General features: G+C 37.0%; 1 protein-coding gene across 3 annotated transcripts in view; it reads right to left on the minus strand.

Moving 5' to 3' along the window:
* The window catches only part of LOC145671135 (guanine nucleotide-binding protein G(I)/G(S)/G(T) subunit beta-1), a 181,570-nt gene that overhangs the window by 2,882 nt on the left and 153,673 nt on the right, over positions 1 to 25,015 (minus strand). For all 3 annotated transcript variants that reach the window (XM_081739935.1, XM_081739936.1, XM_081739937.1), the window contains exons 5-8: positions 21,232 to 21,354; positions 15,964 to 16,093; positions 13,031 to 13,102; positions 2,592 to 2,808 (exon numbers count right to left, since the gene is read on the minus strand). In XM_081739935.1, coding sequence (XP_081596061.1) covers positions 2,592 to 2,808; positions 13,031 to 13,102; positions 15,964 to 16,093; positions 21,232 to 21,354 — 542 coding nt within the window. The remainder of the gene's footprint in view (positions 1 to 2,591; positions 2,809 to 13,030; positions 13,103 to 15,963; positions 16,094 to 21,231; positions 21,355 to 25,015) is intronic.

Raw genomic sequence — 25,015 nt, forward strand, 5'->3', positions numbered from 1 at the left:
AAATCTTCATACGTTAAAACACCCAAGACGCAAAATCTGCAAACGGTTTCGAAGCATCTCGGCCTTAATGCATCTACAGAAATCTTGTTGTTACATAAAAGACATTATCCTTTGTGGCTAAGCGGTCAGTGTACGCGCCTTTGATGTGGGAGACCTGGGTTCGATTCCTGGTGGGAGCTCAGGGTTCGGATTCCACGATAATCAGTAGGTCCCGTCTCACTGTTGAAAAGGACGTTAAACTCACAATCAACTCAATAACAGACATTATGTATAGAATTCTCTGCTTGTCTATTCTGCAGAGTAACAGTCATGGGTAACTTCTGATCTTCAATTGTTCTTCTCTTTGAAATACTGGATTTTGGAACGTAAAAGTTAAAATCTACGGAACAGTAACAAGTTGTTTCATAGTTTCTAGTCATAATTCTTATTACATAGCATTACTGAGAAAGTCACACTTCAAAACAGTTAAGGAAATTCTTTGTGTTCAAGGTCGTCAAATGGGTATTTGTTATATGTTGTCTTTCGTACAAGTATATACTAAAGACTACATTACCCATAAATCAGGAAGAGAAGAAAATCTTACTATCAAACCATCATTTTTATTCTACACGATAAGCAAGCAGACAATTCCATATATCATGTCTTTTATGCAACAAGTTTTCTTTAAGATGTGCTGAGGAAGAAGTGAAGACTGCCTCAAAACCGTTCGCAGATTTTGTATTGTTTTTCACCTCCTCGAAGGTCTTTCTCTACCAATAGCTTAACTTCTATACACAAAGCACATATCTTCTGTTCGCATATTTTAGAAGGTTTAATTTCATTTCAGTACGATATTCACTGACTTTGAGCTATTGTGAACTTGGTTTTATGTAACTTTTCCCTACCCCAATAGCTGTAGCAATATTTGCCTAAAAATAAATGGTTAACATTTATTTTATCTATTGATTATAATAAACTGCTGTCGGATATGAATGATTACTCAAGTAATATACAATATTAAATATACATATATACTTTAGAAAATACACAATAATATTGGTGTATGGATAAATCAACGTGATCAAAAATTTCCTACCACGAAATAAGTTTTACATTTAATGAAGTCGAACTACGTAAAACTATGTATTAATTATGAATTAACTTGAAATGTCAGGAAAAACTGCTACTAAGATCTCTTGTCTTTCTAAAATAGTGTTTCTTGAGTAAGCAAAATGAACAGGAGAAAGGTTGTTGAGAAGTAACCTCTTCAAATTAGTGTCAAGATACCATTCATATTTGTGATTTATGATTTTTAGATTCATATGCAATACCCTTATGAACGACGGGACCTGCTGTTTAAGTGGAATCTGAACTACATGGATTTTTATCCTAAGTGTTTTACTTCTAGCGAGATTCAAATTACTAACACATCCAACAAAATAAAGGGCGTTAGTCGGAAGGTGGCAGAGAAGCTTCATGAGAATTTTATATGTATTACTGTTATAATAATAATAATTATAGGTTAATCTACATTTTTAAAGAAAATGGACTTTAATAGACGTTCGAGGTCATTATAACATAATTCCAACATAAACAAATATACCTACGTGTATGTTTCATGTGAAAATTTACGCAAATATGTTTCGAACTTAACATTTATTTACACAGTAGAATTTATCGAGATAAGAAATTCAATTCAACAACTCACAAATTTTGCCAGGAACATTGAATATGACATGCTGCCATTCCCAATAATCAACTGACCATTACAGCATTAAATTCACAGTAAACTTATATGTTATTTATCTCAATTTAATTTGATTAATAATTCACAATATTCATAAAGCTACCAAACAAAATATTCTGCTGAATTGCTTCGTGACTTTTTTTAAATATATAATTTTACGTCCCAGAGTCATGTCCCTTAGACCAAACGAGAAAGGAAAATGAGTGATTATGAAATAGTGGTGGAATGTGAATGTGGGAGGAAACGGGAGAACATAGAGAAAGCCTACAGACATCTATCACATGATTATGTACACAGACAACAACAACACTCTCAATGGTTATCATTTTATAAGCAAGTACCTAATACTTCACAAGATCAGTAAAGCGTAGTTCTGCGCTCAAACTTTTGTATTTCGAGCTGAACTCAACTCTTATTCACTATATTAGGATCAGGAATTACATTTCTGGGTTTTCAGCATGTAGCCATGTCAGCCCGTCACGTATAAAGGCTGACGTTCCTCGGCGATCACACTTACCCGAAAAACTGGGAAGGAAGGAAGTTGCCAGAGACCATTGTTAGATCCTATCCCGGCACTTTACTGCTGTGAACGAGGAAAACTTAAAAATACCTCGCTCAATATGGCTGCCCTGAATAAGTTTTTCCTCTTTTTCGATTTAGTGTTCCCACTGGGAATCGAATTCGGGATCCTTGGCACCAAAGGCGAGAGCTTAGTGACTACGCTATGCAGGGACAGTGGCGTTAATTTTATTTTAAAGTAAGCTTACTCATGACAAAACTTACGAAGAAAAAGAGCACGCTCATATTTACAATCCTGTTTCAATATTATCCATTCTAAATTAAAACAGCATAACCAATTAATTACCTGCTCGTTCAGTTTTCATGGAATCCCATACATTGCAATTGAAATCATCATATCCTGCAAGGAGTAATCTGCCGGACTTGGAAAAGGCGACTGAGGTAATGCCGCAGATAATATTATCATGAGAATACATTGCCAATTCTTGGTCTGCTCTGATATCAAACAGTCGGCATGTCGCATCATCTGATCCTGTAGCAAATGCATATCCGTTCGGGAAAAACTGGAAAATAAATCGAAGTTATAAATCACTGTAAAATGGTGTTATGAAAATACATACATATAAATTATATGCTGGTTCTAAATAATACTCGAACTCCTACTATTTGCCAAATGTTTATTTTACGTAGTTCATCAACTCTGCCGCATAATCTGGAAGAGACAAGATTTCCACAAGAAGCACAGAGGTACAAATATTATCAAGTCTCTCTAAAATTACTCTGTGAAAAGAAGTTTATATGAGATAACAGAGTTACTATATTGTTGGCAGTGTTATTCGGAAAAATGTTACAAGCAAAATTCAGTAGATTTAGGATACTTAAATACTTACTATTCAAAAATAACATGCAATTGTAGAAACAGTGATGTGCATACAAATGAATACCGATAATACTGTGTCTGACGTATGATTAGTAAAATGTGTTTTCAATTCTCTTTATAAGATACACGTTTGAGCAGTACAACATTCGGCTGGTGCGACTGAAATGTCCAGATTTAGGTCCAGTGGGTAAATCACCCTTTGCAACTCAATCAATGGATATACCTAAATCATAAGTTTCATACACATTCAGAAACCAGGCTAAGGTACAGTGACCACGAGACAGTCTGATGTTAAATAGGATTTTGTGAAAGTGCACCAGAGAGAGAGAGAAAACAATTATGAGTGATTTTTTTTAAGAGTTCAAACTGGGATATTATTATGCACATCCAGTATAACAACTGGTGAACAAACCAATGGCATCATACGCCATTGGTTTTTGAAATTTCGTGCCGGTAATACATCAATGCAAAATGATTCACGCGACCACCGCTCACAGTTTGTGCAACTGTAGAAGAGACTATACCACTGTTGTCTGGTGGCTCCGTGGAATCAGTGAGAAAAATTGGTCTCTCAAGTACCATGTGAGTTGACTCTGGGCAATAAGGGTCGCCGTCTCGAAATGTGCAATTCTCGTAACAGTATGGAATAATATGGAAGGTTTCCTACATCAAATCGGATTTCAATCGTACCAACCAATATAATGAAATATCTTTGTGGCATTTCATTATCAATATGATATATTCGTTTATTTAGTAACAGATACTAATAGGACAAAGAAAAACAATATCGAAGTGATCCATACTATTTACAGAGTGATTTCATTAACATTTTCTTCCAATTACACATTTTTTTTCTCTTGCTATATAGTTCTTGAAGCTGTTTGCAGGCACTACAAGCATTTACGATCAAGGAAATCCAATTCTTTCGTACTTAACGCCAGTTTATGGTTTTAATGACCCGTCTTTTCGTTGAATAATATATTAGATATGATACATCCTCTGCCTTGAATGTATCGATAATCCAGAAAAGGCGTTCATAGTAAACATACTTTCATGCTGTCAACACTTGGAATTGTGCTTAGTAAACTCCAGTTTCATCCAATGAATTAGCTAAAGAAGCCTTCATAATGTCAAATTATTCTGTTTATTTTTATTATTCCAGCTGCTTCGGTACTATATTTCTTGTATATTTTATATAAGTGATTAATAATGCATATGTGCAAAAGAAATTCAAATCCATTTTCGTCTTTTTTGTTGTAAGTTTTAAGTGACTGATATTTTATGAATCTACTTTTGAAAATGATGATCTTGTTGTCCCTTTCCATACCAATGTTAAATAAATACTCTATTTCTTCTTATTTATTTTATCTAATTTATGACGCTGGATTGACGGAAAAGTCTCATTTTTAGTAGGTTATAGTTTAATGTTTGATATTTTGTTATTACATTGTATTTCAATGAGAGTTTCATTTTCTTCTTTTGTGTAGATGGCGTACGTAAGGCAACATGGCTGCAAGGATGATATCTGAAGAAAGGAAGGGAGTCTTGAGGTGGTACATTAAGTACGAAATCATCAGTGAGGGGCAACGACAATGGTGAAATGAATTTGGAACACAGCCACCGACACGTTTATCAATTGGCCGAATTCGCGGTAAATCTGAGGCCGACAGTTGTTACAGATATCCACAAAAGCAGTTCTGGTCATCTTGTAACAGCAACAAGTCTTGCTAACTTCCGTACTGAGTTAGAACAATTCCTCGCTCACCACAGAAGTCTGTGAGACAGTGCCCGTGAAACCGATACGAGTTGTAATAGTGTTCGCATTCTGAGGGCTGCAAAGTAGAAGATCTACATTTCAAGATAGACGAGGATAAGCCAGATCGTACATTAGAGTACTGCAAGTGGTTTCAAAACATGGTACACAATGACGAATCGTTTGCAGAGATAACCATATAGTCTGACGAGACCACATTCAAATTCAATGTTACAGTAAACTGACAATTGTGTTTACTGATACGCTGTAAATCCTGAAATCCACGTAGATAAGAATTTATAGGTGGCGAATGTCTGGTGTGAGTTATGTTACCGCGGTTTAATTGAGAAGTTCTTTTACGATGCAGTTACTGATGAGGAGCACCTGCAGATGCTAGAGACATCCATTTCGAAAATTTACTCGAACGATGAGTAGGTCGAGGAGGGTTTGTTGAATATCCCCCACGTCCTCCAGACATCACTCTTCTAAATCTGACCCCTTTGTGATTCAGAAGTACAGAATCCAGTTTTGAATTTTTCTTGAACACGGCTCAACTGCTGACAGAACACAGTTGTATTGATGCTCTGACTAGCTGGTAGCAGATCCCGATGCACGATAACGCGAGCAATCCACCAAACACACAGGAGGATCATCATCTGGTGCAGTGCTGGTTTCGGCTGTTTTGGAACTGGTTCACGAGAAGCTAACCAATGCTGACGGCGTCGTGGAGCTTCGTAGAGGACCCATTTCTCATCACATGTCAACACTGTCCAGAAATGGCTCCTTCCTCAGACGAGACAGCAAAGAAACGCATGTGTTCGCTCGCGTTGCCTTCTGGCCCGGAGTGAAATCATGTGGGACCCATCGACCCAACTTGTAGTGCTTCCCAAGTTGATGGAGATGCTGCCGAATGGTTTCTCCATTCACACTGAATTGTAGTTCCAGTTCCTCACATGTCTGGCCACTGTTCGTCTCAACTGCTGCCTGAAGATCTTCATTTTGTACGTGTGTTGGTCTTCCGGTACGTGGTGCGTCTTCGAGTGTTTCATCACCGTTCTTAAGCTTGTTAAACCACCGCTGCACTGTCAGCCTCACCAAAGGCCTGGCATATCTTCCGCCTCGCTGCAGCGGTGTTTGATCACAGTTTAAACTCGTACAGCATACACGCCCTTATGACGCTCTGTGGAGGTCCCATGTTCACTCTGTCCTTACGCAAGTTCACGGTGTAACTGAACTGCCACAACCAGGTAGTATGTTGGATATACCCACACCAATAACTGACTTTCGCTGTATCTCGATTCGCTTTCAACTCACGGTGTGAGGGTCAATTGAATACAGATCTCCACAAAGCGCGACATAACTTTCTTGGTTACCTTTGTAATAAAAAAAATGTTCATGAAATCTCTTTGTAAGTGGTATGCTTCACTTTGTTTACACTTTTTAAAATCTTAAATTACTTATTTTTTAATAATTGGTTAAATAATATTAAAGTTCTTTACGATCTCCTAAATAATATACAACTCATGAAGTTTGAAATTGGACAGATGAAAACAAAATGTTTTCATGTCGAAAATTGTTCAGCGTTATCAGCGTCATACTGTTCCTTTTACTTTGTTTAATACTCTCGGTTTCTTCGTGCTTTCTCCTTTTCTCGCAATTCTAAACCTTACCAACTATAGTGAAGACCGCCACGACATTGGCGATCGATAACTCAATACTCAATCAACAAGTAATTCCTTTTGTCCGAGAATTATTACCAACGAGGAAGAATTTGTACATACTCTACAATAAATGTTCTAACTTACTTCAAAAATCTAACTACATTATATACACAAGAATAGCACTCATCTACCTCTTCCTTTATTTTCCTTATGAAGCATATTGATGTTGAATTTTTATCTCATATTTTGTCTACTTTTCAAAAGGAATAAATGGCTACTTCTTCGATAGGTTCCTTTATATGTTCCATCAACTAGTGCCACTTAACATTTCATTGCACTTTCATTACTTTGTGTCATGCTAGGAAGATGTTTTATTAGCACAGAACTCCATAATTTCGTAACCATATATCATCATCATCATTTTAAACACTCTATTCTACATTATACTCTAATAATGATTACGAAATTAACGCCTATTAATAATGATACACACGAAATAATTTACTAAATTTTCTGCAAAATCATCAAATATTTAATTCTATAATTTGGAAACCAACACAAGTAAACAAATAAAACTACGACGGAGACTTCATATGTGATTACTGATGTTACATTACAATCCTATACAGGTGCGAGTTCAATTATATAGAATGAAAAACAAAGACGATTCAATCTAGATTCGAACCCTGGTCTCCGGCTTATCGTGTAGATGCGTTAACCATTACGTCATGCAGTCCCCTCCCTCAACAGCCATTCAACCACCCAGATCCCATAGACCGTGCCACGTCATCATCTGATATACTTGGACATAAAGCACATCACAGATATCTCTTGACAACTGAATTATATTTGTATGCAATAAATGGATGAAATAACTAATTTTACATCACATCAATTTCCCTATGGGCGCGAATTTAATGATATACAAAAGAAGAAAAAATGAATCAGCACAATAAGTCGGAGACTTGAGTTCGAATACTGATCTAGTTCGGAATGTTTTCACAGTTTGTAAATAGGACGGAGGTTCTTCAAGATAGCTGAGCTTTCAAATACCTCGGTTTATAAGTGGTAGCAGATGGCCGAATGAAAGAAGAAATTACTATGTGACTACAACAACAAGGAAAAAATACAAATGTATCAAATATTTGATATGGGATCAAAACATAGGAAAGCTAAAGCATTAGTATCTAATACAGAAAGTTCTTGCCATTTTTGACATCCCACTTGATAAAGTGTTCACACAGAGAAGACGATGTGCTATTAGCTGGAAAAGCGATGGAGGGTAGGTGTGATTATTAACCTGTGTCAATACAGACACGTTGTGCATATACATATCAATCATAGCTCGTCCAGGCGTCGAAAAGAAATTGAGGTATCATTGCGGTTGTTTGCTGTATGACTTTGAGGTGAGTATGTCAACAGCCGCACCAGATTGTCGAATACGTCAGGTATTCGGGAAGGATGCTGTGAGCGAACGCATCACCAGGCATTGGTTCTGTAAGTTCAGGTAGGAAGATTTGTGCCTCTATGATGAACCCCGCAGTGGGCAACCACATATGTTAGATGATGAGGCTCTGAAGGAAGTCATACAGAGGGACTGAGTCAAACGTGTGGTGAACTTGACAAACGCTTCCAGGTTTACGAGGACAGAAATCAAACTTCACTTGCACCGTATTACAACGAAATTTACGTTGTAGAATACACAATATAATGATACTAAGTAGATTTCTGAGCTAATTAGAATGATATCTATAGGAGTTTTGAGAGCAGCTTAGTTACACTTCCGATAACCAAGGGAGTAAAAGCTCAGTAATGTAATCTGTTATGTACAAGCTGAGCAAGTGGGCATCCCACACATTGTCAATAGCCAGCAAAGAACGAGTGACAAGCCTATTTGTCGTTGCTGTCTGGCACCGCAACACATCTACTTTGGTCGAGTGTTTATGACTAAGAGTGGGGCCGGTATTACACTCCCAAGTGTACTAGACATTGTCATCACGTAACTCTTGTGCTCACACCTGAAGACCAACTCTGCATTCACACAAGATCATGCTCTGTGTCTGGTTGACTAGTCGCCAAGTGATGCATTACGAGATTCCACCCTCAGGACACACCACCACTGCTGACTTACACTCGGACCAGTTGCAACACGTGAACAGCAATGGATGCATCGAAGCAGGAGGCAGCATTGGATAATCTAAGAGTGTGAGAATGCGAGACCACGCCCGGGCAACGATAAACAGAAAAACTATTAAGCGACTTTGAAAGGATACATTGTGCCATCTACTATACTTCACTGATTTAACACTATCAGATTAACACATGTTGCATTTCTTGGGCAATTACTTCCATGGAAAATCCTTCGACAATGAGGCAGACCTGCGGTATGTACTCACTGAGTTCTTTGAGTACAAGATCCCGGAGTTCTACGCCAGGGCATTGTGCAAATGTAGATAGTAGAGGCCTGCACGGGCTCGGGCCTACATAGCATATATGACTTCGGGCCCGGGCGGGACTTGGGCCGTAAATTTTTAAATATACAACCATATTTCTCGGGTCCTTTCGGGCCTAAGTTTCTATAGATACTGTACAACGATACATATTTCACCGTTCTTTCTGGAGAACTTTTAAGCCATAACTGCAAAATTAAATCTCTTATTGCTGTAAATAAAAATACAATTTTGCGTTAATTATTAAGTTTCTGTAATTCGGGATTATTTGATTATCACCTAAGTTCGGGCCTAAATACTAAAACATACTTCGGACTCGGATCGTGTCTCACATTCTACATTCACGGACCGGGCTGGGCTAAAAATTCCGGCCCGTGCAGACCTCTAGTAGATGGCAAAGGGTACTAGATGCTGATGGAGGTTACCTCGAGACATAATGCTCAAGTATCATGTGCGTTTATATCATCATGTCTGTTTCTGACAATCAAGAACGGCAAGAACTCTTTTGGTTACCTTGTATTATACAATATGAATTTCATACTTATAATAACAAATGCAGAGGAAACATGGATAATGAAGTAAAGAAATAAAAAATAAAGTCACGGAAATGGGCTTCCTGAGAAGCATTCTTGCAACAATAACAACAAAAAATCGACGAAATGGGTGTTCCGGAATACACAACCGACAGAATGTTCGAAAAAAGTACAGAATATCTGGGCTACGTTGGTATAGACATATACAATGAATGAAACGATGCTCACTTAAGATTTTATGCACTGTAAGCGATTGCGAGGAAAGCCAAATTAATACAGTTGGCAGAATGAAGTACAAAATGAATGGAAAGAAGGGAGAATATGATACGACATACTCAACAAGAAGACTGGTGGACTGAAAGAAGTTACTATGAATCTCGTACACCCAGTGCTGGCACGATGTTGGAATTTATGATGGCGATAAAGAAAAATGTATCACTAGAATGAAACACTTGATTATGTATTGAAAGGGATGAGACACGATATGCAAATACCGCGTTTATCCAGTTATATGCCGAGTCTTCGAAAATCAAAAATTAAATTTATTAATTAAACATACAAACCATAAGGACATTTTCTTGCTAGATGCTAATTAATTCTTCTAAATTAATATTTTTTTCTAAGTGAAGAAATTTATTTTTTGTTGTGAATATACCTGCTAAATCTAAACATTAGCAATATGAAATTTTATTGATACAAACTAAAATTCACAGACTTGGGAACAGAGTCTACACTATGACAAAAACATAGTTCTAATGATATTTTTCGGAACTTTTTCGCATTGCGTCGATAAAAGGTGTTGCCTACTTCACCAGCCGTGATAACGATATTGATTTTAATAACCAAAAGTTAGTAACTTATGACAAAGACATCTAGTGGGGAAGGGATTTTCTGTTTACCGTACTGTGTCGCGAATATATTTGCAAACATTTTCTGTGCCAGATACGTATGTATGAACTAAGAATAATTCCTGTCCATTATGAAGTTGTTACTAAAACGGGGTGAAGACTATTCGTGTCCGTACAAGGGAAGGGTCTGTCCTCTAACTATACATATATTTTTGCCGGGGCAGAAAAAATATTGTCCTTATTAAATAGATATGTTTTTTTTTTTTTTTTTTTTAATTCAAATATTGACACCCTGGACAGAAGTTACAGTAACATCCCTGATACCTCACCGTAGTTATCAACCAGAAAAGCACAAGAATTTAATATCTGTATACTGTAAACCCTTAAGAAGTTGGCATTTGCTAGTTTATATATATGTTTTTTTTTTGTAAATAATTTTCATGCATACTACCCAGGCTAAAAATCTTTTTTCTCACTCGTCTTGATAATGTTCATAGCAGTCAGCGGAAGTTGGATGTTTCATACGTGTTTATGATCTAAAATTTATAACAACATACAGAACAGAGTGTGTATCTTTTGAATTTATTTGACTGCTCTTCATGAGGCTTACTTTACAATTACTAGCATTTGGTTTAACTTCCTAACCACAGCCAAAGCAATGTACATACCATTTCTCAGACTGAGCCTAAACAATAAACGAAAAAATTAGCAGAAAGGCTCGAATACATTATAATCTTCTTGTATCGAATTCCACCTACACAATATAGGACACACATTTAAAAGGACAATGTAATACACACAGGGAAATATAATGATGTTTGAGCTTAAAATTTAGTACTCTTAGCAACTTTTCTCTCTTCTTTTCGATTAAATGTGACTGCACCGGCTCTGAAGTGTACTGATAAGGTGCTATCAAGCCCGGTGATTGACTGGACATTTCTCTTAAAACATCCTATCAAAATACTAGAGACCTATTGCAAACATACGAGGGGCTGCTGAAAAGCTCGTAGCCCAACTCACGAGTGCATGTAGAATAATCAAAATTTTACAATTATTCTACAGACTTGCCCCTGAAATTCAATACGCATCCTTGCACGGTACTCCAATTTTTGAAGACCAGTTAAATAAATAAAATAAAATAATAAATAATCTGAAGGATGTTCCTCGCACCAGTTGTGCCATATCAGATCCAAAATAGTGTCCTTTTAAATGTTGTTTGAGTTTGGAGAATAAGTAATGGTTTGACGGAGCTAGATATGGAGAATAAGGAGGATCTAGATACTGATACCCTAGGTCATGTAATGTCAGTTGTGTTTGCAATGTTCGATAAAGGGGTATTAGAACAGAATTCCTTTCTTCACTTTTCCGCGGAGCGCTGCACCTTCAATTTGTCTTTCAATTTTGTGAGTAATGCAGAGTAATAATCTGCATTAAATGTCTTATCTTTGGACGAGTAGTCTATAAGTACGACTCCATCCTTAAAACAGAAGAATGTTGCTAACAATTTTCCAGCCGACTTTTGTCTTGAACTTCTTGGGGGCGAAAAGAACCTGAGTGTCGACAATCCACTGACTGTTGTTTTGTTTCAGGATCGTAGTAGTACAACCATGTTTCGTCCATGGTTACAATTCGTGACAGAAATTGGTCAGCATTGCGGTCAATATGGGAGAAAACTTCCCTTAATCCCCTCACTCTTTTATTCTTTTTATCTGGTGACAGATTTGGAAACCCATTTTCCCGAGAGCTTGCCCACAATCTTTGACACAAGTTTTGCTGAAATTCTGCGATTTTCAAGAATAATGTCATGAATTTCATCCACGATTTCAGGGACAGTCACCGTTTTTGGTCCTCCTGCACGTGGCGCATCATCTGTTGAGAATTCGCCATATTTGAACTGTGTAGCCACCTCTTTCGCACTGAATATGACGGAGGAGAGTCCCCTAGTGCTTCACTATTTTCTCCTGGATTTGCTTCGGAGTCTCTCCTTGGTGGAACAAACATTGGATGACAACTCTGATCTCGATGTTCGTGAAATTCACTGGATGGGTACACATGATTAGTTCAGAGGCCTGAAAACATATAATAAGAATTTCATTATTAATGTGAAAATTTGGATTTGTACATACAAAGATATGTTCTTTAAAACTGTAGAACTTCTTCATTCTACCCGTACTCCTCCTGGATTGGGATACGAACTTTTCAGCAGCCACTCGTACAACACAGTTTTTATTATTATTATTATTATTATTATTATTATTATTATTATTATTATTATTATTATTATTATAACGATGATGATAGTATGATGTTTGACCATATTAACTGAAATGTTTAATAGAAGGGTATCCTACTTTTATAATTTTGTGAAGAAAAGGCAGTTAAAAATTTTAAGTTATATAAATTTTAGATAGCCACAGTTTGGCATATCTTACAGCAAAGAAGTTGAAACCACAGGTAACAGACGGCATCAGCTTTCAAATAATTCATGGAAAAGAATTTCTGTGGAGGAGTGGGGTAAGTTTTCAGTTATGTATCAACGCGGTTCAATCTCTAGAAACGTATATTTTTCTACTTCATTTCTAGAACTGAAGCAAAAATAAGAGGTTACCTTGTTAAAAATTAAAAGTTAAACAAAAACTGCATATTTGAAGATTACTTACAGTGACAGCGTTAATATCCGACTCATGACCTGGGAATGTTTGTTTGCACATTCCTTCCCTGATGTCCCATAACTGAAAAAATTAAAAACATTCACAAATTATTATGGATTCTAACTATCAATTTCAATACATGTCTCTGAGAGGAGGAGTAAGAGAGACAATAATAAAACACATTTGAACTAATCACCATTCGTATCACTACGGACAAGTTTTATCCTACTAATGAATAACCGACGTATACATCAACTGAAAGATCACATTCAAGTATTATTCTGCTAAAGCTTTTGAGTTCCTTGTTAAGTAGCAGACTGATAACTGAAGTTGGAAATAAAATAAAAAATAATCACTAATTGTATTTAATTGTATTGCTGTATACACGTGTGTTTCTGATTGTTGAAATTTACAGCTTACAGGTATTCATTTCTTTTCACATTATTACGAAAATTAAAAAACGATATTAATATTTTACGTTGTTATCTTTTAAATATTTTCCCAGCTACTGTGATTTCAAGTGGTCAACGATTTCATGATATACTGATTGCTAATGAAGTATGCGCATATCAAACACTATCATATTTTTGAGAGTTCAACGACAGAAAATCTGTAGTAAAACAATGTCAGATCACAGTCTTCAGTTTTATAAAACTACCTTGTAATATTTAATACGTACTCTTAAACCTGGCAACAATTTGGAGGAAAAAAAGAAAGAAAGAAAAAAGAGTTTGAGAGATAATATTAGAACTTAAAATTACATAAGAAGTTTCAAATCAAGACTGACTTATAGTTAGTCGAAAATAAATTTCCACATTTACATTGTAAAAGTAGAATTTTATAAATTTTACTTTTACAATGTAAATGTGGATTGAATTCGGGTAACATTTTGGTGGGTTAACGAAAGATGGTGAAATTGGTGTTCCGTGGCGTCCTAATAGTGGGAAATAAAAGCATTTTGCATTTAAGTACTGTCTAGGGGGTGCAACTTTACTTTGAACAGATGGATTTTATGTCAATTACAGTCAGATATGGAGTACACATTGTATACGCATTCTGAACTGCTACCTGCAGTGGTCTAGTGGTACAGATTTCAGACGTCAAATCGGAGCTCTATCCAGTTACAAACTAAAATGTGTTAAAACTAATTCATTCCAGGTTCGTTTGTAGAACACAAGGTTAGCTTGCTTTTGTTGTGTTTTCAATTACTACCACAGTGTAAAGTGAAGAGTAAATATTCTCAAATTCTTGCATGCTAAAGCAACTGTAAGCACAAACTCTCATACAAAATTAGACTTTGTACAGAAGGTGTTTCTGTTCGAGAATGTTTGGTTTGTAGTATTTCACCATACGGAGAAAAGGAACCAAAGACCCTAGTATAAACAGCGGATACTTTTTGACATTGCGTTCAACATCGACCGAATAACACGGATACTTTGGTAGAATAATTTATGTGCTTGATGAGAGAACTGCTGGTCCAGCGACACATGAAGGACCCATTACCAAACTGCTGTTATTTGATCCTCACACCAAGCACATTACTATGTTTCAACCTATTTCAGGCTCTGTAATTGATGTTCTTGAGCTATTAATTTATTAAGGATATACGTATTAATTCAGCAAGGGGCGCAAATTTCAGATCCTAGTATTCTGCAACACTTGAAAAGTGCACAACCAGGTGCCTTAAGCCATGCACGATGGCTAACTAAAGCTAACTGACCACTTCGATTGTACATTTCAGACGAATCTCCATCAAAGGAAGTAAAACATTTGGTACGATTCGTACTCAACTTCTATGCTCTTATATGGTTCTATATTCCATCCATATTGTCAAGATGGTGAAAAAATTATTACTTCATGGTATCACTTTGTCAAAAACTTCCTCCTGACGACCAGATCATAATCTTCCCCGTGCTCCTAATTAACTCTTATTTCTGCCATCCTGAAAACCTGTTGATCGATAGTGTTGCTAATGAACAGGAAAGCATAAGAATATTTTCATGTTGGTACATTCTTCAAGCAAGAAAGAAGATTCCCAGCAGTGAGCAAGTTCGCTGCTTTGATAAAAAGCAGCTAAAAGTCAATCTCAACGCTACATGGAGCTAATAGACTGGAAGAGTACTCCCATCTTCCCTCCACGTTTATTCGATGACAAGCGATGATGTTCTGGTGCATAATCAAATTATTCTAACAATGTATCAGTGTCATTCGGTCGATGTTGAACGCAATATCAGCGATGTATCCGCTGTTTGTACTAGGGTCTTTGATCACTCTTCTCCACATGGTGCAATACTACAAACCAAACATTCTCGAACAAAAATACCTTCTGCACGAAGTTTAATTTTGTATGAAAGTTTGTGCTTACAGTTGCTTTAGCATGTAAGAATTTGAGAATATTTACTCTTCACTCCACACTGTCGTAGTAACTGAAAACACAAGAAAAGTAAGTTAATCTACAAACGAATCTGGAATGAATTAGTTTTAACACATTTTAGTTTGTAACTGGATAGAGCTCTTGTCTGACGTTGTTTGCAATCTGTACCACTATACCACTGCAGGTAGCAGTTCAGAATGCGTATACAATGTGTACTCCATATCTGGCTGTAACTGACATAAAATCCATCTGTTCAAAGTAAAATTGGCGCCCTAGACAGTACTTAAATGCAAAATGCTTTTATTTCCCACTACCAGGATGCCACGGAGCACCAATTTCATCATGTTTCGTTACCCCCACCAAAATGTTACTCGAATTCAATCTACCCTACTTTATTTATTTATTTATTTTGCAGTAAGTAATACAATACCCTGAGCTATCCAAAATCGAAATACTGCTCTAAATATTTTCACTATCGATAAATTCTTAGTATAATTTGATGTTCTAATGATAAGTAATTCTTTCAATACATTTGAATATTATTTTAAGCAATTAAATTCCTTTTTACCTTGGCAGATGCATCACAAGCGCCTGACACGAACGTCCTCATGTCGGGTGACAATGACAAAGACATTACGTCTCCTGTGTGACCTATGAACGATGTACACTGCTGACCTGTTTCAATGTCCCACAATGCACTGAAAGTGGTAAAGAAAGAAAAAAAAAACTCATTAGTTAAATCAACACTTAAACGATATTTTTTTTAGTCAACATTAAATCACAATGCTTTAGGCCTAGGAGAAAATATCTGTTCTTATTTGATTATTCCATTTGAACACGGGACCTGAAACATGAACCCCAATAAAAATTGAATCTCAAGCAACAGAAAGAACATGTAATAAATACTTAACTATTACAGAAATCACTTAGAAGGAGAATATATTATTTCATTCTCTCGATACGGAACTGAGTAATACGTATGACGCATGCATTAACAAAACACAATTGATACTGTCTGCATTTATTTGTTTACAACGGCACTCAGCTTTTCTATAATTACTGTACGCGAGATTACAACAAAATTCTTGTTTCCCGTACTAGATTTCGTCCCTGTACATAAAACACGACTCCCAATCTAGAAATGTTGAACACTTTGTGACGAAGCTAATAAAGAGACTTAATCACACGACCTACCGAACCAAGGTTTGTACAAATCAAATATTACATTTAATCGGATCATATACACAATTAAATCATAAATATTACGACTTGAACCATTTGGTTTCCACTCAAGATCGAAGCAAACACAGAGTGTATGCTTACCATGTATGAGAAGTGGTGGGGTTTCTATGCAAGCATTACTTTGATTATGTAAAGTATTTATATGACATAGTGTAACAATGTAACGAAGAAATATCTGTATTAAAACGCACATGACAACCAACGTAAGCTGGTGCCCAATTGGTTAATTTACTGGTTAACTGGTTAATTTATTGGTGCCTAAAACAGCTATGCGGTTATTCTAGCAAGCAATATTTCTATTTCACACAAAAACGGACGAAGACATTCGCGCAGCCTGCACCTTCAGTAGCAGTGTATTATGCAAACGACTGGAAAAGACTGAGTCTCAGCCTTAACTCTGAAACATTGAAACACAGACGAAAGAAGGTGTGAAGTTTCTGATGTCCACCCGCAAGAAAATCGAAGGGTGAAACGGCTACGTTTTTTCTTCCACCAATCAAGGTAAAGCAGAAAGGATAGACCATAAAACAAGGTTGTTTTAAGTCAATTGTTCTGTGCTACTATATAAAACTTAATTTTTCTAATTTTTTAAAACGAAATATTTCATGCATATTGACGTAATTATTGTACACAGCTCTTTCAATTACACACTTGAAGATATCAGTAAACCCTGTAAGTAAGAAAAACTTTTTTTTTTTTTAAACTATCCTCAATAATCAAAAAGGACAACCCTGTGCACAACACTCCAAGTAATATTTTTTCTTGGTCTAATCAGAGTGGTCTATTTGAAAGAATGCAACGCTGCTGCTCGAAAGCCTTATTTCGAAAAGTTTTCCCCACGAGACTCAATTGGTGAGTATGCCTGCACACGAAATTCATAAGCATATATGCTTCACATTACCAATTTATAAATTTTAATTACTAACAGAACATAAGAACACAAATTTTTGGAAAACATTAACATAGCCGACTAAATTATGGTTTTAGTGAAGGGTTCACTTTTCAGTTAAAATTTATCAATGATTATTTAAGAAACAAATTCCTTGAGGATCTGCAATAAATATTTAATTCGTGCATGAGTACATTAACGGTGCAGCTTTTAAGTTTTGTAATTAGGTTACTTTCTTCATAATTTTAACAAGTGATTTCATCTACGACACTAAAGAATGATACTTTACTAATGATTACTTGGTTACGAAATTTCGTACGTCGTTAAAGCAAGATGAAATGTGACTTATTTTCTTCACATGATTGAATGAAAGCCTTGTTCTACTGATGAAGGATAATCGAATTGATATTCGAAATATACATAAGCTACTTTATTTGGCTGTTGTAAGGAACAAAATGGTGAGTCAAATTGAAGTTAATTTACGTATTACTGAACGATTAAAGAATTTAGAAGATATACTTTTACAGGGTTTCCACTGACGTGGTGAACACAAATTCCGTGACTTCTTCAGGTTTTCCAGGTCATTTTTTCGAACTTCCAGATCTACCTAGCCTTACTATAAATGCTGTTACAACTTTTGAGAGTGGCTGTACTTCCGCCTGTACAAGAAACCGACGTCAAGAGCGGTATCGTGAAACGTGAGTCTATGCTGGATAAGCTAAAGAAGTGTAGAGGTATCAGTTGTACGTGTTCAAGATGGAATGGGGTGAGTATAAAAATCATGTGGCCGTAATCGAGTTGCACAAAGTAGGCAAATCACCATAGGAGATTTTCAAAACCCTTCAGTAGCTGCAAATAAAAATAAATAAATAAATAAAATAAATAAAAATTTTTTAAAAAAAGTTTACCGCACTATCCAGCGCTTTGCTGAGACTGGAACTGTGAAGGATCGCCCGCGACAAGGAAGACCACGCACTGTACGAACAAGGCAAATTGTGAAAGCAGTGGCGGCATGTGTCCGACGAAATCCATTTAGAAGTCAGTCAGTTACGCCTCGTGAGCTAAAGATATCGAAAATGTATTGTCTCGCACGTTAAGCAGTGGCCTAGGCTCTATACTTACAAACAAACAATGCAAAAGACAACTCCTGACAAATGAACTGAAGCGCCAGAGGCTCCTAAAAGCACAGCGTTTGCTTAAATGTTACGCAGAAAATGGGCACGTCGAATCCTTTTCAATGTGATACGATTTTCAGTATTTAGACTTTCAATGACAGGATATAAGCCACACCCTCTAGAGAAGCTGGTGAAAAAGCTCCAAGGATCCAGAGGGGTCAGCATCCTGCCTCAGTCATGGTGTGGTGGGGTTTGAGCTAGAAGGACACATCTAAATCCTTTGGACTACAAATTGTGCTCCAAGCTCCAGGAGAAGGCTTGCAAGAAGACACATCTCAATATTGAAAGTTCAAAGCGGTCTCTCTGAAAGGCACCTGCAAATTTTCCAGCCGACATGTTGCGTAATGCAATTGATTAGTGGCCACAAAGACTTAAGGATTGTGTGCATGCTAATGGTGGCCATTCTGGATAATTATTTGTGATTTTAGTTAATATGCATTCATGTAACTCATGTTACTAGGATATTAAAAATATCTCTAACTATTTTATACCGAAGTATTTTAAACTTTGGGACATTATTTATGGTATGACTACGTATATATGATATAATGTTTATATATATATCTATATATATATATATATATATTTAAAAAAAAAGCAACTATACTTTTCCTGACAAGGATATTCATTAATTATCTAATGCATATGAAACATGGAAGAAATATTGCCTTGCCCAAAATGAAAATAAAGACAAGAAAAAATACCCTCATTAAGTTCCAGGACCTGCCAAAAGGCAGAATACTTAATAATAATAATAATATGCATATAATAATAATAATAATATGCAACAAACTAATATTTTATAGGGAACAGTCGGATATAAGGCAAAATGAGAAATGTGTTCTGAGAAGTAAAAATCCGTACTTAAACTCCCTACTTTTCTAGGTTATTTTTTCATTTATGATATTCTCTGACTTTTCCAGATTTTTCACGTCAGTGAGAATTACTTTTATGAATTCTATCTTCTGCACAATCTGATTAGGGAACATCGTATATGCCTGCCTGTTAATGCCGTATGCAAAATAATACACTATGTGATCAAAAGTATCCGGACACCCCCCGAAACATACGGTTTTCATGTTAGGTGCATTGTGCTGCCACCTACTGCCAGGTACTCATTATCAGCGTCCTCAGTACTCATTAGACATCGCGAGAAAGCAGAATGAGGCGCTCCGCGGAACTCACGGACTTTGAACGTGGTCAGGTGATTGGGTGTCACTTGTGTCAGAAGTCTGTACGCGAGATTTCCACACTCCTAAACATCCCTAGGTTCACTGTGCCTGATGTGATAGTGAAGTAGAAACGTGAAAGGACACGTACAACACAAAAGCGTACAGGCCCAACTCGTCTGCTGACTGACAGAGACCGCCGCCGACAGTTAAAGAGGGCCGTAAAGTGTAATAAGCAGACATCTATCCAGACCATCACACAGGAATTCCGAACTGCACTCCAAGTACTATGACAGTTAGGCATGAGGTGAGAAAACTTGGATTTTATGATCGAGCGGCTGCTCATAAGCCACACATCACGCAAGTAAATGTCAAACGATGCCTCGCTTGGTGTAAGGAGCGTAAACATTGGACGATTGAACAGTGGAAAAACGTGTGGAGTGACGAATCACGGTACACAATGTGGCGATCCGATGGCAGGGTGTGGGTATGACGAATGCCCGGTGAACGTCATCTGTCAGCGTCTGTAGTACCAACAGTAAAATTCGGAGGTGGTGGTGTTATGGTGTGGTCGCGTTTTTCTTGGAGGGGGCTTGCACCACTTGTTGTTTTGTGTGGCACTCTCTCAGCGCAGGCCTACATTGATGTTTTAAGCACCTTCTTGCTTCCCACTGTTGAAGAGCAATTCGGGGATTGCGATTGCATCTTTCAACACGATCGAACACCTGTTCATACTGCACGGCCTGTGGCGGAGTGGTTACACGACCATAACATCCCTGTAATGGACTGGCCTGCACAGAGTCCTGACTTGAATCCTATAGAACATCTTTGGAATGTTTTGGAACGCCGACTTCGTGCCAGGCCTCACCGACCTACATCGATACCCCTCCTCAGTTCAGCACTCCGTGAAGAATGGACTGCCATTTCCTAAGAAACCTTCCAGCACCTGATTGAAAGTATGCCTGCGAGAGTGGAAGCTGTCATCAAAGCTAAGGGTGGGCCAACGCCATATTGAAATCCAACAGTACCGATGGAGTGTATGTATATTTGGTATTACAATGTATATTAAATGTGTTTCTTGTCAACCCCAAATGACACTGATCAATGAAGCACGGTCAGTTTAATGATGTGTAGCAAGCGGATCAATTTCCAACGCTGTTATCTCTGAATTTGATTAAGTCTGTAACTTCTTAAAAATATCTCCCAACTGTCTCGCATATTGGACAACACTAAATAATAGTAACACTACTGGAAAATCGAATCTAGCACCATATAGAGCATGTTCCTATCCGGCCATACGGGAACATGTTCTATTCATTCCTTGACGAAATGATTAATCGACTTCGTTACAATGAACTTACCATGACATATCTCCTGAACTAGTTACTATTTGATTATCATCAAGAAAACGACAGCAACTAAGGTATCCAGTGTGTCCTGGCAGTTCTCGGCTCACTCTAACGTTTCCTTCCCGAGTTTTGAGACTGAAATGAAAAACGTACAGAATGTGAAATCAAACACACAATATTAATTTCAGTTTCAACTACCTTTTTACTTAACTACAAAGAATAATAATTACAATAACAATGATAAAGAAGTAAAACCATTTAAACAAGTCTAAAAATTTATTTACAAAGCAATGACTTAATAGAACCTTCATTGTGTGCTTCATTATATGTATGTAAATGATGGTTATTAAAACAATGGAAACACTTGTTGTCCGCGAAACACACGAAGATGTATGAGGTGGTAATACTGATGATGTTTATGTAGTGCCTGACAGTTGTCAGTGGTGTGTTACAAGGTCGTCCGTAATACGTCAGCCGAGGTAGAAAGGGATAGTTGTGTTAAAGCAGGAAGAATCTGGTGATCCAAAATGGAAAACCACACTGAGTTTCAAAGGGGACAAATTATTGGCATATGTGTATCTAAGGTGACCAATGTGTTAAATATGTCCCAAAAAACAGTCTCTAACATGATGACAACCTAAAACTTTACATTGTAAAATCACATCGGCGAGATCCAAACCGTTGATCGCTAACAACGCTTTAACATGAAGAAAATGCAATCGACAACACACTAAGTGGACCAACGATAATTTGAAATGCGTTGTTTACTTAGATGAGCTCTCTCTCATCTTATTTTCAATAGCTGGTCATGTTTATGTATGGTAGACGCGGAAAGCCGCTTATGGTCTGCATTGTCGCCTCCCTACCGTGATGCATGGCGGCATTGTGGGTCGTAATTTCCCAGTATTCCGTAAGTTCTCTGATTGTGCTCACAGAACGCATTACTGTCAGTGATAATGTAGACATTTTAAGTGACCACATGCATGCTATGGTTCAGTGTTCTTTTCCTCCAGCGACAATTTTCTAAGATGGCAGTGCAACCAATTTATACTCCTGAGCTGTTGAGGTGTGATTTCACGCGTCTCGACAAACTGTAATCGCCCATTATTCACAATCCTAAGATCTCACCATTATTGAAACCTGCACCTCAGACTTCAGAAATATTTCTATCCATCTTCACTGACGGAAATGAGTATTGCACGAAATGAGAAATGGTATATTCCTCATGACATATGTTTGCATTCCACAACGAATTAGAGTAGTTCTGCAGCCTAACAGTCGTCCCACGCTGTATCAGTAACTTACCAGGCGCATTTCAAAAGAAAGGGCCGATATTTTATTATAAGCGACTGGCAATAATGATCGGATCACGCTTGCGCAGTAACATCACTTGGTCCATAGGCTATCAAACAAACAGTTTCGCCAGTCATCTGCTTGTTTTCTGGAGCGTGTGTGCTGGAGCGTGTTAAAATGGCTGCGCGCATACACAATCCCGCCAGGTGCGAGATCCGCTCTGTGATTAGATTTCTTCATGCTAAAGGACAAAGTGCTGCTGAAATTCATAGAGAATTGTGCGCAGTGTACGGCGACAGTGTAATGAGTAAAGGAAAGGTACGGCAATGGTGTCGTGCATTCAAAGAAGGCCGTACAAATATCACCGACAAAGAGAAGAGTGGAAGACCAAGCATTCAGACTGACTTGGTGCAGCGAGTGAATGAAAAAGTTAAAGAAAATCGACGCTTCACCATTACACATCGAATTTCAAGGTTTCACCAACAACATTGTTTCGAATTGTTACAGAAACGTTAGGATATCGGAAATTGTGTGCCAGATGGATCCCCAAAATGTTGACAGACGTCCACAAACAGAACCAACTGACTGTAGCACGTACATTTCTGGATCGCTACGACAGAGAGGGCGATGGATTTTTTTACCTACATTGTTACAGGTGACGAAACCAAGTGACTATCACCTCTTTCTGCACCTAAAAAACTGGCTTTCATCTCAACCGTTCGAAGAACCTGCACAATTGAAAACGGTAGTGTTGAAGTGGCTGAACTCCCAGGCGGCGAACTTTTATGCAGAGGGTATGAAAAAAACTTGTGCCACTGTACAGAAAGTGCTTGGAAAATAAGGGTGACTATGTTGAAAAATAAAGTGGATATGTACTTGTTTTTACCCAATAAAACAATGTTGCTAAAATTACTTACCTGTTTCCAATTAAATATCGGCCCTTTCTTTTGAAATGCGCCTCGTATGTTTGTGCGTGTCTGCTCTTTGTGTTAACATATTTACAGTATAATTATTAGACTTACAAACTATATTATACATCAATGTCGGAAGTCTTATAGGACGGGTATAGATCCGTTTTAGTCGTAGAAATCAACCATATCCGGTTTCAATGTTTATTAGTATAGAACAAAGCCGGTAAAACACAGCGACAAGCTGTTTCGTACAATCGATTCAGGGTCTCAAGAGAATATATTATCATTACACGCAATCAGAAGTTGCTGAATTTTACTAGTATTTCCGGTTTCAATATTGATTTTCATAGAACTAAAATGATAAGAGAAATGAGAAGCTGTTTCTTGCAATCTATTCAGCGTCCCAAGAACAAATGCCATCTCCTCCATTAAGCCTTTACTTAAACCGGAAGTGGTAGAAATTAACCATTTCCTGTCAACTATTTTAATGCTATAGAACAAAAACGGTAATAGATTGCGATACTTTTTTTTTTTAATCGACTCGGGGCCTCAAGAGATAAATCTGTGTCTGAAAGTGCTTTTCGGTTTTTTTTAACCGTTTTCGCTCTAGGAAATCAGTATTGAAAGCGAAAGTACTATGTCTATCACCTCTGGGTTTGGTCGAGTTTTGTAGGTAATGACAATACTTCTCTCGAGACAACTAATTTGTCACTATCCGTTACCATTTTTACTCTATGAGAATAAACATGGAAACCCGAAAAGTTTGAATCCTACCACTTCCGGTTTGAATATAGGGTTAGCGGAGGAACTTAAACCTATTCTTGGGATACTTAATCGACTACAAAAGTACCGCTACTCAATATTTCTTATTGTTTTTGCTCTGACACCTATCGACAGACGCACAGACATAGCCATTCTATAGAACTTCCAACACTTACGTATAGCATAGTTTGGAAATCTAATTGCGAATGTACTCTTTTATTTACTGCATCTAACATTTCATGTACTATTAACTGTACTGTTTCAGTGTTCTCTCTCACCTTCCGCAACTCACTCGTAATCGTAGTGAGTTAGCTAAGTATTTTACTACGGTTTGAGTATTGATGTAGAAAGTATTAATTATATATAAAAAAAAAAAAAAAAAAAAGAAAAGAAAACAGTTTACTATCTATATTTAAGATTATAACAATATCTGTATGGAGTACCTGTTACAAGTGAGAATAATTTCTACAAACTACTTCAAGTTTATAAAAGTCTATATAAAAGTCTTCTGCCTAAGTTTTCACAGCAGCAATGATATTCAAAGAAGAGGATTCTAGTACAATGAATTTACATCATCATATTAACAAAACTGTGAGAAAAGAAATGCTGAGAAGAGATGGACCGCCAGATCTGCTGAAGGATACCTTTCAGTTTAGCGTCCTACGAGTATGTCCTTTAAGCCAAGGAAAACTGATGATCAAGGCAAGTGAAAGATAATGGCAGGATTTGTGGAATGAGATTGTGGAAGGAACAGAAAATAAAATAAAATAAATAAACCATACGTGTTATTTTTCCTCCTGTAATAAGTTTTATCTTGCACTTTAAATATT

This window comes from Thermobia domestica, chromosome 15 (assembly GCF_964235325.1).
Source record: "Thermobia domestica chromosome 15, izTheDome1.hap1.1, whole genome shotgun sequence".
NCBI lineage: Eukaryota > Metazoa > Arthropoda > Insecta > Zygentoma > Lepismatidae > Thermobia > Thermobia domestica.